Below are 15,784 nucleotides of genomic sequence, written 5' to 3'. Positions count from 1 at the left end.
ATGCAAACAGGTATCAGGATGAAACAATATGAATAATATCATTCCTAATGCTTAGAACGTATACTTGATCAAAGATAATGTCATTCAAGACATGAGTTTTTAAACTATCATGAATTGCGTGAAGGGCTATACACTTTTGCAAAAAAATACCCCTTGCAATAGTATTTGGATATATTTACTTCTTATTTATCAATGTAAAGCTATCATTCAGTTATGGCAGGTGTTCAATGTAACTGAGCACAATTTAAGAGTGTAAACGAATTTCGTCACTGCTTTTAGCTACAGCTCCTAAACCCTGACAATAAGTGAACCGAGATAATGGCTCCTTTTCAAAGAATCATTTGAAATGGATGAATTCTGAAACAAAGAATAATTGTTGAGCTTATTTTTTTACGAAGTATTAAGTCAATACACAATGTTATAGAACATTTATAAATAATATCACTGACTTATAAATAATTGTTTAACCTATACTGGTAATAGGTTCGTGATAGTGCTATCATACATATATGTACCCATTTCATATGACAAGAAAAATAACATACCGTGAGTGATGGAAACGAAATAATAAAAAGAAGCCACTTTTGCATAGGATAAAAGATACACATCGAAAGGTTTTTTTCTTTAAATTGGAGTGATCAAATTAAGTTTGTCACTAAGTCAACATAGTTTAATGTACCTACTGACAATATAAGATGGTGTTCTCTAACCTATTCGATTAACTGAAAGACACAAATTGAGCCCACCAGGAAATGAAAATTAGTAAGTTATTCTTTTTAAAAGTATTTAATATTTTCGAGCATCTAGGACCAGAAGGCTTCAGAAAAGGATAAATAATTCGCAAATCTAACGCAGTTGTATTTAAGATCACTGTTTTAGATTGCACACAACGTCACAAGTGAAAACACCGATGTAATACTCGAAATCAGGTAACATCTTGCAATGTTATTTTCTTGAATAATCTACAATATTAAATTAATGAGCAATAATATCATGACATGTATATATCACAACTTTATTTCTCCCCAGCAGATGTTATACGGTGAAAGTCTCCAACTGGTGATTCCTCCAACTTCTGTGATCACCAACTTCTGTGAACTCCAATTGGTGGCTTTTATCTATAGAAATTGACTGTGGAATTCTCCAATTGGAATTTTCCCCAATTGGAGAGCGGTTTTTACAAAATCATAATTTTTGATTATTTATTAGATTTTAATTATGTTTATGAATCTAGTACTACAGACATACATAGAAATGTAATTTTCTGTTCCAAATTGTAATATTTGATTTTTTTCAAATTGCTGATTTTTTCCCCCGTTTCGGCTCATATGGAAAATTCTCCAATTGGAGTTTGCCAAAACCCCGCGGGGGACCTAAAATCCAATTGGTGGCCAACGGGAGAAATCAATTTTGGAATTAAAATTTTCATATTTCTTAAAACTTTTTTTTTAATTTTGCTTAAAATATTTCTTATTTAATGGGCAAACTTTCTATGTGTCGCTTTTGAAGTTGATATCTAAGATAATAAAAAAACTAAGTTTGCAAGTAAACCGGATTATATCTGTTTTACATTGTATTGCAGACATTAACCTAACCGCCCATTATATGTCAAACAAAAATTAAATAACAATTTTAATGTAAAATAATAAAACCGGGTTATTAAGGGCTGTCTACCTTTAAAAACGTTTTAAAATTTACTTTGTTTAAAGCGATCTTGATGAGCCATTTGGGAAACGTAATATCAAATTTGTCATGGTGAAATAAAATAGTTTAACATGTTATAATTAAGATACTTTTGTGAAATTTAAGGCCTGGTTTCACTTGAGCATTTCAATTGATAATGAAAATAATATTTATTTTTTTCAGTTAATAATATATATAAATATTAAAACTGTTTTGTTGAAAAGCTTTTGGCATCAAAGTAGTTGTGCAACGTGAACATGGTATAAAGGCAACTTGCTTCCAACTATATAAAGAAAACATTTTTAGGCCTGGATGGTATATCTTTTTAAATATGAAAGACAAAATAGGAATCTTAATTTCATTCCATTTTACTTTAAAAAATTAGATAACATTTCTTGAAATTCAGTGTAAGATCGAAATTGAGTACATTTATTCACAGAGGGCAATTCTTACACAATTTGTTTAACAAAAATGTCCATTTTGGCGTTGATTTGAAAATCACATGAGAAACATAGCGTCAAGACGTTATTTTGTTCACAACCTTTTTACTCATTTCATCCGAGAGTGGAAGCTAAGTCGTTTTATTGAGCAATACGGAAACCAAAATCTATAAGAGCAATATCATATTTCACCGAAAATCATGAAAGGAGAACTTTGAAAAAAAAAAAGAAGCAAGCATCAATAGGCACAATGCATCTTTGAATGTAAAGAGTGGAGCATCAAATTATTAAACCTTAAACTTGCAATATTCTTGAACTACGTTTAGGTTTGTGTGCTATTTGGACTTCATTATATTACGTTATCCCGTCGTATGTTTTTTTAACTTTCAAACACACCAAAAATGTACGAATGGATACATCTTATATGTTTGCCAACGATAAAATGTAAACAAATATAACACTGTGTTTTAGCCTTTTTAACCAACACTCATGATGAAGCCATTCACCTAAAGGTCTACATGTTATTTTTTAAACCTACCAAGATTATTTGAATTTAATCCAGCATTATGGATAACCTTGATTAAATAAAAGCACCTAATCACATACTAGTAGTCTCCCTTTCATTATTCCCTAACTTCATAAAGAGTTTGTCAACGTTCACTAGTTTTCGCTCACGCTATACTTTATGCGTGTGTTTTTCTGAGTTTGAATGTAAAGTCTTTATATTAAATCAATGATCCCTGAAGTGTCCATCGTTGTTAAAATGCCACTCATAAACATAATCACAAGTTATTACTAGAAAACTAGGCTGTGTCGGTTACACTATTATAGTCTCAAGCGCATCGTTGGTCCACAGTTATATAATTTAAATGAAAGACACAGAATGCGAGAGTTAAATGTTATATATGCTATTACGACTATTGGCCACTTATTAAGGCTTTCATCTAGGACAAACATACATGTACGCGAATTGTTCAAGACACTTCGTTTCAACATCGTGAACATTCTTACGATTGGTTCAAGTTTTACCCAATTGACTTTTTTTAAATCATACCATTGCTTGAATCATGCCCCGTGATCTATACACATGAGGTTTAGGCGCACGCCATCACGGACGCATTTGTGAGCCCAATGAAATGCCATTGCACAGGCGGAACTAAAATGTTGAAGTGAAACGTATGGTTAATAAGGCTCAATTTTGACCATAAATATTAACTGGCAAATTTACGTAAAAGGAAAAATCGAAGTTATTTTTCTCGCTGCCAATACATGTGTTTGCTTTAATTGGTGAACAATGTCATAGTAAACACAGCGATCATCATTGTGAACGGCTTTTAACCATTTAATTGTATTTCAAAGTCCCGAATTTTACAAAGGCCCACATTAACAAAACAAAATTACATTTATATTATGTTTATTTGATAACTTATACAAACTTGAAACATCTGAACAAACGAATTATACACAACAAAGGTAATCATTCTTGCATTCATGGCAACAGAGCGATTGTCTCCATTGTAATCAACATATACACGACCTATCGTCTTTTTTACAAGCACATGCCTAAAAGCAAATATTGGAGCAACAACTCAAATGAAATAAAATTCGGAAATGTGATACACAATCATTAACTAAACGCTTACACAGAGCATCGGTTAGACACAATAAGTAAACAACAAAACAAATTCGACGCATTTTCATTTTCCCAATTTCAGTCGCAATAATCAGTTTCGTTTACGATGCGGGAATAACCGGTTGATTCACTTAAAGTTTTAAGTTCCACACTGATACTGCCCGCTTTATGAGCCTTCTTAAGGCAAATGAAGCAATACTGTTATCAACATGGACACTCCATTTGCTTACAAGCATCTTAATGCTTAATGAGTAGGCCACATGAAGGGCATGCTCGTACTGCTGGACAATTTAGTACTTTTTGGATCAATCCTTAAATACCCTTTCTCGAGGAGCTTCGCCAGTGCAACATGCGTTCCCACAATCTTTGTTTCTGCTTCCAACAGAGAACAAAGGCTTTAGACAATCCCGGCATTATTCTAACAACTTACTATCTCTATTCTATCTCCTTAGTGCAAATCGGACATAGTACTCTTTGGTCAGTCTTACGGGTTTTCTCAAATAGTTTTCGGCTACTTTCATCTCAAACTATTTTACCTTGGCTTTCATGAGAACGGCAAACCATTTAATGATGAAGAATTCCCACTTCCGCTCACACAATGAAATAGACGATGTTTCCTTTTAAGTACAGCGGTACTCACACCACCAAGGGGTCGATACACTTCTGCACCGTGCAGTCAACGACTATGGTCATTAAAGTTACAAGTTTAATATCCGTGCCATAATTGCTAGAAGTACAAAAAGCGAAACGGGTAGACAATTACACAATGTTTACCACAACCGAATAAAGATATATTTGATTGTTTCTGTGATATGGGACTTGAAACATTCAGGCCGGAGTGATGAACTGTTGCTGATCATACATAAAGCTCGTTCGATGACTGGCAACAAAATGCATTTCTTTATTATTTAAACTTTTAAACAAGTAGATTAATAACTCTAACTTAGCTCACTCATTGGAAAAACCGTTTCAAAATTAGCGTGAGTATCCGCGTTGGTGATATTGGTTAGGTGTTTTAGCGATGAAACAAGTCATCTCGTATACATTAAATGGCTTTCGATTTTTTAAATGTAATTACTTCCGTTCTCAATATTTCCATGAATATCATATTAAGACCTTTCGTTTTACATGTTTTAATGAATTCTATATTTTCTTCTTTCCATGAATTCTATTTTTAGTTGTTTGGTTTTACATGTTTCCAAAAATTCTATTTTTAGTTGTTTCGTTTTACATGTTTCCATAAATTCTATATTTAGGTCTTTCGTTTTACATTTTTCCATGAATGCTATATTATGTTCTTTTGTTTTACATAATTCCATGAATTCTGTATTTTGTTCTTCCGTTGTGCATGTATCCATAAATTATATATTTAGTCCTTTCGTTTTGCATGTTTGCTAGACTTATTGTTTGTTTTGGTTTTACATGTTTCGACGAGTCCCATTTTTTAGTAAACAGTCATATAATGTGAGTCTAATACCAAATAATCATTAGTCTGACTACATAAAATATTGCTTGTAATAAATGTTAAAGAAGTAAAGGGTGAATAGTGTATAGATGGGAAATATAATAAGTTCTCGATGAAAAAATAAAATAAAAGGCTGTATGTTCCACCTGACCAACCGTATTCGGTATTATCTTCTGTCTATAATAGTATCCTTATTTCAGTATTGATTGACGGCTAAGTAACAACATCACTCTATTTTTCTCCTTGATTTCATTTGTTAATTATTTGTTTTTAAATTGTAGCAATGAAAGTTATGTATTAGTTTACTACCTTGGCCTAGTGGTTAAGCGTCTGAGTAGGGAGCGGGAGGTCATGGGTTTGATACCTAGCCGCGTCATACCGAAAGACGTTAAAAGTTGGTACAAGTAGCTCCCTTTGTCTGGCAGGACAATAACAGCATCAAATACGTACTAATATGATTATAACAGTAAAACCATTGCTTACCAACAGAAAAATAAAAAAAAAACAAGAGCGCGGCGGAGCGACGCTATCGCTCGTCTCCTTCAAAGTCAATAAGGAGGCATAGGTCGACACATTTTTAATCAGAGTTATGGCCATATATGGTAACATGTGTTTATTGTATTTGTCAACATAAATTAGATTATAACATTATCAAAAATATCTTCAAACGTTATACTCACATGTTTAAAACGTTTCTTACTTACCATTAAGATTGTTTGTTTTAGTTTATGTTTCATCACAATTGTATCCAATATACTAAAATTAGAGAGATTATAACCGGTGTTGGTATGACCTTACTGAACTATTTAAGGTAATGAGTCACCTTGAATCGTTGACTGAGCCTCCAAATTGGAGGTGTCGTTGATATAGTCCTCAAATGGGAGGTGCTCTTGATTGAGTCCCCCAGTAGGAGGTGCTCCTGATTGACTCCCCAAACGATAATTGCCCATGGTTGAGTCCCCAAATGGGAAATGCTCCTGATTGAGTCACCCATTGGGAGATGCCCCTAATTGATCCCAAATGACAGGTGCTCCTGATTGAGTCGTCACATGGCAGGTACTCCTGATTGAGTCCCACAACGGCAGATGCTCCTGATTGAGTCGTCTAATGGGAGGTGCTTCTGATTGAGTCCCACAGTGGAAACTTCTCCTGATTGAGTCCTCCAATAGAAGGTGCTCCTGATTGATTCCCACAATGGCAGGTACCCCTGATTGAGTCCCACAATGACAGGTGCTCCTGATTGAGTCGTCTAATGGGAGGTGCTTCTGATTGAGTCCCCCAGTGGGGACTTCTCCTGATTGAGTCCTCCAATAGAAGGTGCTCCTGATTGATTCCCACAATGGCAGGTACTCCTGATTGAGTCCCACAATGACAGGTGCTCCTGATTGAGTCGTCGAATGGGAGGTGCTTCTGATTGAGTCCCCCAGTGGGGACTTCTCCTGATTGAGTCCTCCAATAGAAGGTGCTTCTGATTTATTCCCACAATGGCAGGTACTCCTGATTGATTCCCACAATGACAGGTGCTCCTGATTGAGTCGTGTAATGGGAGGTGCTTCTGATTGAGTCCCCCAGTGGGGACTTCTCCTGATTGAGTCTTCCAATAGAAGGTGCTCCTGATTGAGTCCTACAATGGCAGGTGCTCCTGATTGAGTCCCACAATGGAAGGTGCTTCTGACTGACTCCGACAATGGGAGGTGCCCCTGATTGAGTCGTGTAATGGGAGGTGCTTCTGATTGAGTCCCCCAGTGGGGACTTCTCCTGATTGAGTCTTCCAATAGAAGATGCTCCTGATTGAGTCCTACAATGGCAGGTGCTCCTGATTGAGTCCCACAATGGAAGGTGCTTCTGATTGACTCCGACAATGACAGGTGCTCCTGATTGAGTCGTGTAATGGGAGGTGCTTCTGATTGAGTCCCCCAGTGGGGACTTCTCCTGATTGAGTCTTCCAATAGAAGATGCTCCTGATTGAGTCCTACAATGGCAGGTGCTCCTGATTGAGTCTCACAATGGAAGGTGCTTCTGATTGACTCCGACAATGGAAGGTGCTCCTGATTGACTCCGACAATGGGAGGTGCTTCTGATTGACTCCGACAATGGGAGGTGCCCCTGATTGAGTCCCCCAATGGGAGGTGCCGCTGATTGAGTCCCCAAATGGGAGATGCCCCTGATTGAGCCCTCAAATGGAATTTGCTTCTGATAAAGTCCCCCAATATGAGATGATCCTGATTGAGTCCCCAAATGGAAGGTGCCGCTAATTAAGGTTGGGGGCGCTGAATGAGTCCCACAATGAGAGATGCTCCTGATTGAATCCCCCAATTGGAGGTGCCCCTGATTGAGTACCTAAATGGACGGTGCCGCTGATTGAGTCCCTCAATGGGGGCTGGGGGAGGGGGCGCTGATTGAGTGATTTCCCCGATTCGAGGGTCACCCCAAGGGAGTAGCTCTTGATTGAGTCCCCCTATTGGAGGTGCCCCTGATTGAGTCATCTAATGGAAAATGCTCCTGATTGAGTACCCCAATGGGAGGTGCTTCAGACTGAGTCCCCAAATGGGAGATGTCCTGATTCAGTCACCCAATGGGACGCCACCTTGATTGAGTCCTCCAATGAAAGATGCTCATGATTGAGTCCACAAACGGCAGGTGTCCCTGATTGAGTCCTGCAAAAGGAGGTACGTCTAATTGAGTCCCCTTATTGATGGTTATTTATGGGAAATGCTCCTGATTCAGTCCATTATTGGAAGGTGATCCTGATTAATTCCTCCAATGAGATGTGCTCCTGATTGAGTTTCCCAATCAGGGGTGCTTCTGAAAGAATCCCCGAATGAAAGTTGCTCCTGATAAAGTCCTCAAATGGAAGGTGCTAATGATTTAGCCTTCCAATAGGTTTTTCCCCTGATTGAGTCTTCCAATGGGAAGTGCTCTTGATTGATTGAGTCCCCTAATGGGAGGCGCTCCTGATTAAGTATCCCAACTGAACTTGCTCCTGATGAGTAACCCAATTGGAGGTTCCCCTGATTAATCCCCCAATGGGAGGTGCCCATGACGGGGTCGTCCAATGGGAGGTGCTCCTGATTAAGTCCCCCAATGAAGGGACGCCTGATTTATCCCCAAATGGGATGTGTTCCAGATTAAGTCCCAAAATTTAAGGTTCTCCTAAATGACTCTCCCAATGGGACGTGCCCGTTATTGAGTCCCCAAATGAGAGGTGCTCTTGATTAAGTCCCCCAATGGAAGGTGCTCCTGATTTATCCTCATATTGGTTGTGTCACTAACTGAATTCCCCTATGGAACTTGCCTCTGATTGATTCCCAAATGTGAGGTGCTCCTGCGTGAGGACCCCAATTGGAGGGTCAACTGATCGACGTCCCCAATGAAGGTGCTCCTGACTGAGTCCCCAAATGGGAGGTGTCGCTGATTTATCCTCAAATGGGTTGTGCCACTAAATGTGTCCCCCTATTGAACTAACTTGCCCCTGATTGATCCCCAAATGTGAGGTGCTCCTGAGTGTGGACCTCAGTTGCAGGGTCCACTGATCAACGTCCCCAATGAAGGTGCCCCTGACTGAGTCCCTCAATGGGAGGTGCCACTGATTGATCCCCAAAATTGGAGGTGCCCCTGATTCAGTCCCCCAACGGGAGGTGCCACTGATTGATTCTCTAATTGGAGGTGCCACTGATTGACCCTCGATGGGAGGTGCCACTGATTGACCCTCGATGGGACGGTGCCCCTGATTGATCCTCCAATGGGAGGTGCCACTGATTGAGTCCCCCAATGTGAGGTGCCACTAATTGAGTCCCTCAATGGGAGGTGCCCCTGATTGATCCTCTAATGGGTGGTGCTCCTGAATTAGTCCCCTAATGGGAGGTGCCACAAATTGAGTCCCCCAATGTGAGGTGCCCCTGATTGAGTCTCCCCATGGGAGGTGCTCCTGACTTAGTCCCCCAATGGGAGGTGCCACTGATTGATCCCCAAATTGGAGGTGCCCCTGATTAAGTCCCCCAATGGGAGTTGCCACTAATTGAGTCCCCCAATGGGAGGTGTCACTTATTGATCCTCCATTTCGAGGTGCCCCTAATTAAGTCGTCTTATAGAAGGTACTCTTGATTCAGTCCTCCAATGGGAGGTTTTCCTGATTGAGTCCCAATTTTAAGGTGCCCCTGATTGAGTCCCCAAATGGGAGGTGTTCTTGATTAATTTCACCCAATGAAGGTGCTCCGGAATAAATCCTCAAATGTAACTTGTCCCTGAATCATCCACAATTTGGAATTGTGACTGATTAATTCCACCCATGTAATTTGCCCCTGATTGATCCCCCAATGAGAGATGATCCTAATAAAGGACCCCAGTTGGAGGTGCCCATGATCGAGGTCCCCCATGGTAGGTGCTTCTGATTGAATCCCCTAAGGAAAGGTGCTTCTGATTGAGCCCCCAATGGAAGGTGCTTCTGGATGAGTCTCACAATAAGAGGTGCCCCTGATTGTGTCCCCTAATGGAAGCTCCTGATTGACTGCGCAAAAGGCAAGTGTCCCTGATTGAGTCCTGATAGGAGGTGCCCCTGATCGAGTCCCCATATGGGAGACACTCCTTATTGAATCTCATATCGGTAGATGTCCCTGATTTAGTCCCAAAATCGGAGTCGCCTATAATTGAGTCTCAAATGTAATGTGCTCCTGACTGAGTCCCTAATGTTACAATGAGCCAAACAAAATTTCATTTTATCAGCGGACTCGCAGTAGTGTTAAATTTGAAAAGAATTTAAAGTCAATGTGGTATGACCATCAAAATTGAATGACGATAAATTAAGTATATGGGCCGAAGCGGTTCGTCCTGTCAAAATATGTACAATGATAGTTATGCTTGTTTCGTAGTCGGAGGTTTCATTTGTGTGTTATATTTTAAAAATGCATATCTTAGCATATCCTCTGGCTCATTCGATCCACCAAGGAGCCGCAGTACAAGCGTCCGGTTGCCTTCGTCATGATCTTGAAGTTTAAGTTGCCATGCTCATCTCCAAATCGCAGCTCATTGCCTAATTAATTTGAACACAATGCATAACTAATTGTTCCAGTGTATACTTAGCAAACCAGGTTAGAAAAATATGAAAGGGAACAAATGGCGACCTTGTTTGTGGTTAAACTACACTGTTGTTTTTGTAATCCAAAACTGGGCTTCAAGAGATATGTAGCGGACACGAATTGTAGTCATATCACTATTTTAAATGAAACAAAGGGCAGTCTATGCCGTTTAAAGAGCCCCGCCTTTGTTTTATTACCGGAGTTTGATAAGGTGATTAGTTTCATAAAAGACCTCTATCCGAAATAATGTTTTCATAGTGCTCCGTCATACGACCGTATTATGAAAAGGTTTGTCGAAGTATTTGAAGGAACTCAACTCTTAATGAAACTCTGGTAATGACCGAAGGCGGGGCTGCGTTATGTTTCAATTAAAATGGTGAAGAAATAGCGAGGTTATCTTTGCTTAAAATCTTCGTTCAGAGCAAAATGTTGCCTTCCGATATAACATTTATGACGCAATAGATCACGTGGTTTACACACGCTGTAAGTGGTTATTTTAAAATATTTCAAGCGGTTCAATAGACATTGAGCGGGCACGAATAAAAGTCATATTAACCACCAAAAACATTGACTACTAAGTCTGACCTTTACCTGAAATCGAGCTGTCAAAACAAGTGCTCTGCACATCTCCGCAATATTGTGCAAATTTGTGGCGAGTTATATGACTATTGACCTTAAAGTGTGACTTGACTTGAACCGATCTGATTGTAGCATGCACACTTCACATCGTCTGAATTAAGTGAACATTTGTAGTTAGTTATTTGGTTGTTTCAAAATCATTGAAAGAGTTCAAGAGATATTGAGTGAACATGAATTGAAGTCATATGACTTTTGACCTTTTTGTGTTAGCTTGACCTTGAACCGAGCTGGCTCTATCATGCGCCGTGCACATCGACATAATATGTTGATCATTCGTGGCGAATAATTTTAATATTTCAGGGTTTTACGAGATATGGAGCGGACACAAATAGTAGTCATATTAAATTAATATGAACTTTGATTTCTATGTGTGAACTTCAGCTTGAACTCGTTTGAAACATGAACTCTGACCTTAGTATGGTGAACAGTTGTGGTACATTGTTTAAAAACCCATCAATGCATATGAAGCGGACTCGATAAATAGTCATATTAAAATTCTAATGACCTTTGAGCTCAAAATGTGACATTGAACTTGAATCGAGCTGGCTGTTACATGCGCTCTGGCTCTGCATATTGACTCAATATGGTGAACATTTGTGGCGAATTATTTTAAAATTCTTTGAGGGTATTCAAGAGATATGGAGTTGACACAAATTGTAGTCATATGCTATTTGACCTCCAAGTTTGACATTGACCTTGAACCGAGTTTGCTGTAACATGCATCATTCACATCGTATCAATATGTTGAACTTTTGTGGCGTGTAATTTTAAAATTCCTTATAGCGGTTCTAGAATTATAGAGCGGACACAATATGTGACAGACAGACACAAACAACAATTTGAGAAAAATCAATATCTTTCCCCAAAGAGGGAAACAAAATTAAGGGTAATACATGAAGGTTATTTTATCATTTTCGGAGTAAACACCGTTACGGTGAATTACAATCGAATCTATTTGGAAAGAACAAAGGTTCTTTTTGCAGTAGAGGACACGTATTTTATCATCAACTACCCCAGATATGTCTTAACATTTCTTTCGCAAGGAAGTAATGGAGGCGTCCTGTTTTAGACAAAATTAAATACAACCTTCAATTACAGCGAATGCAATTGTTGATAGGCATTCGTTAAGAACTAGGCTTAACCATTACTAAACTTTCACGAGTGATTTAAGGTCCGCACACTGCCACTCATCCGATACACAATCCCTGCATCAGATTATGCGTTCACAATGTGCCAGCCAATCATGTTGTACTCTAAGTTAGTTAGATGACCGGAATTAAAATCATAATGATTAAAACGGGTTCGTTCGCTTCGCTCCCTGTGCCCTTTCGTAATCATATAGACTTTAATACATGTCATGTAACTATAACATGTTTACTCATGTGGGGCTTGGACTTAGTTCAGTTTATGGACGTCTAAGTGAGATTATCACATAACAGTGGGTCGCAAACAATCATTTACCTTTAGATAGCGCAATTGTGTTTTAAAATAATTACATATCCTTTGCTCATTTTCACCACCAACATGTTATGGAGAAGGTGTATGCGATTATATTTGAGATACAAATTTTACGTACAAAACCAGAATAGACAGTATACGGTGAATTTGAGCTGATTATCGTTGTCAACATAAGATATACGATATAGGTTAAGCAGTGTAAAAAAATCAACAAGATTATGCTTAAAATGATACATATATGTTAAACGTTCACAACTGAGTGTAGTAGCCCAGGTTGCGGTTTATTAAGCGCTCATTTCTTTTCAGAACATGTTCCATTCCCAACGGTTTATATTTTTCTCTGTTTAGTCGTTTCGAGTGATTAATGGACATTGAATAAAAAGTGTTAGATCAATAGTTTTGTTTCGATTTGATAAATATTGATGGTACTTGTGTGGTTTGGTAAGGAATGTCCAATCTCCTTACCAATTAATCTTATCAGAATTTCGTAAGCCCTTACGTAAACACAACAGAGTTGCATGTATTGTATGTTTATTTAAAATTATACACACAGTTGAAACATTTCAGTACGAAACAAACATAATCATTATGGTACATGTAACAACAATAGGATACTTAAATTAAAAAATTGGGGTAACTTATGAAATGACATTCAATTTTTAATAAAACAATCCAGATACATATAAAGCATTAACTGTACCTCGATACAGTACATTGGATTATGGGTTACATAGTCATTATACAATAAACAAACAAAAAAACAAGTGAACCATAAGTCTGACGTTATTTTCAATTTTAAGTCGTAGTTACATACTTTATAACCAGTTTAGTTTACGATCCGGGAATAACCGTTTGGATCGGGGCAATCGCACACTTAAAGTTCCAAGTTCCACACTGATACTGCCCTCTTGCATTAGCCTTCTGTAGGCAAATGAAGCAAAACTTTTGTCCGCATGGACATTCCATTTGCTTACAAGCATCTTTATGCTCAATGAGTAAGCCACACGATGGGCATGCTCGTACTGCTGGACAATTTGGAACTCCAATGACAGTCTTCTTAGGACAATCCTTAATTATCTTTTTTCGAGGATCTTCGCCAGTGCAACATGCGTTTCCACAATCTTTGGTTCCGTTTCCAGCAGTAAGCCAAGGCTTCAAGCAAAACCAGCAGAATTCGTACAATTTGCCCTTCTCCTTTGTGCAAATCGGGCAGATGACCCTTTGGTCAGTTTTACGCTTTCTTTCACAATACGACTTGCAACTCGGGCAATCTTGAATCCCTACTGCTTTTCGCAAATAGTTTTCGGTTGTTTTTGTCTCAAACTCCTTTATTTCGGCCTTCGTAAGCACGGCTAATCTCTTTATAGTAAAGAATTCCCACAGTCGGTCACAAAATGGGGAGGACGGTGTTTCCTTGTAAGGACAACGGAATTCGAATTTTCCGGCACTTAACAGACTTCTGCACCATGCAGTCAACGACTCTGGTCCTAAAATTCAAAAATTATATCTCTGTGCCCAAATTTCTCGACAAAATGTTTAATCTCTAAATTTCCAGAAATTGTTTTAGAGCAACAGTTGTTTTTAATAGTTGTACCTAACAAATTGCATTTCAAAACAAAGAATAGAGATTTTATCTTGAATCTGTGAAAATAGACGAAGGGCTGTCGTGTTATAAATAAAATAGCGATTTAGGGAATCCGTCAATTTTTTCCTACAAAATGTATTAAAATTGAATCAACTTTAAACAATTCAATTGATCAATTCAACTTATATCCTGCAGTACAGTGTTGATTATTGCTTTCTGAAGCTTTTACTACTGCTATCGATTTGCAATAACAGAATAACAATTTTACAAAACGTTGTTGTTTGTCCATCTTTAAGAGAGTATATACAACCACTGAAAAATACATTTTAGTCATTTCGTTTTACAAATACTATAATGAACACTTATCTCTAATGGTAATTATACAGACAACGATCTGATGCTGTGCAATATCACACTGTATTTAGAATACTAACCCACTACATGACCACATGGCATCTCAGCACGCTGGCCTCCTTTTTCGTCATCTAGGGTAAACATATCGGGCTTGTCGGTCAATGTAACTTCCCCCTCATACAATTTTGGCGGTGGACTCAAATCCTCTGGCTCATTCGATCCACCAAGGAGCCGCAGCACAAGAGTCAAGTTGCCTTCGTCTTTAATGTCATAATCTTCAAGGTAGTTTGCGTCGCCATGCTCATCCTCAGATCGCAGCTCTTTGCCTAATAAATTTGAACACAATACAATGCAACCCGTGATATGACAAATGGCTGATCTTCTGAATAAAGTTAATCCTACATAAAAGGAGATGAATAGCGAACTGGTTGGCAGGTGAGGGTTAGATCTAGGCGTATTTGGCTTAGTCAAATTTAAATCTACCAGAAGGTTCATCAAAACAGTAAGACGGCAATTATACGTAATCATTTTCAAGGCAAAAGAAGATTCAAAGTGTTATCACAGAACAGCATAGAATATGGTTCTTACTGCAGTACAGGACACGCATTTCATCATCAGGGACTCCAGATATGTCTGAGCATTTCTTACGCAGGGAAGCGATGGAAGCATCCTGTTGAAATGAGCATCATAAATATGTTTCATTTGGTCATACGAGTGAGTAACATTCAGTTGTTAAAAGAATCAAAATTACACTAGTTTTGTTCAATTGTCATATATTAGTCTATGTGCCGTAAAAACATTCACAACCTCTAGATTACTCGTCCACAATATGTACTTTGCTCGTAAACGTAAAGTAGACAAGAAATAGCATGCAAGGATTAACCGTGCTAAAATATATAATAACGTTTAATATTTTGCCGTAGTTTAAATCAATAAAGTTTAACGCGATCACTAAATACAGAACACCAACCAAAGCATCAAATGGAATTTGGTGGTAAATGTTTTAACCACTTTAAAGCCATGCAGAATTGGATTTCAGGAGGAGCACGCAGTACTAATAACTATCTTATAATAAACATTACTGGTTTAAATCAATTAAAAGATACATAATAAAATTTCAAACAAATTTGCAATTGTTTCCATTCTTGTTATGAAATGACAAACCACACTTAGGGAATATAGCTAGCCTAGTAAGAAACAGTGGTATCTTTTCGGGAAACGTACTTTGAAACAATTTGTCCCGCATTCATTTTTAAGGTTGGTTTGTAAGGTTGTTAAATATCAATTCAATTATAACATAACGTTGTTACCTCATCAATTGCAATTCTAGTCGTTGTCCCTTTGAGACCTCTGAGAAATAACTGGTATTCTTTCCCGGGCATCGTGTAAAACGGTATCTACTAATGTTGTATTGTGAACCGATCCGCTGAAAAATTACTAATAAATTAAACC

At 38.2% G+C, this 15,784-nt stretch overlaps 1 protein-coding gene across 4 annotated transcripts in view; it reads right to left on the bottom strand.

Annotated features, from left to right (window-relative positions):
• Positions 1-12,911: 12,911 nt before the first annotated feature.
• Positions 12,912-15,784, bottom strand: part of LOC128204124 (uncharacterized) — a 42,062-nt gene continuing 39,189 nt past the window's right edge. For all 4 annotated transcript variants that reach the window (XM_052905482.1, XM_052905485.1, XM_052905483.1 and 1 more), the window contains exons 2-5: positions 15,643-15,758; positions 14,921-15,002; positions 14,413-14,658; positions 12,912-13,880 (exon numbers count right to left, since the gene is read on the bottom strand). In XM_052905482.1, coding sequence (XP_052761442.1) covers positions 13,225-13,880; positions 14,413-14,658; positions 14,921-15,002; positions 15,643-15,714 — 1,056 coding nt within the window. In that variant the 5' untranslated portion in view covers positions 15,715-15,758 and the 3' untranslated portion in view covers positions 12,912-13,224. The remainder of the gene's footprint in view (positions 13,881-14,412; positions 14,659-14,920; positions 15,003-15,642; positions 15,759-15,784) is intronic.

The sequence above is a fragment of the Mya arenaria genome, chromosome 10 (assembly GCF_026914265.1).
Source record: "Mya arenaria isolate MELC-2E11 chromosome 10, ASM2691426v1".
Taxonomy (NCBI): Eukaryota; Metazoa; Mollusca; class Bivalvia; order Myida; family Myidae; genus Mya; species Mya arenaria.
Note: the sequence above shows the minus strand (reverse complement) of the source record. Positions and strands in the feature narration are given on the sequence as shown.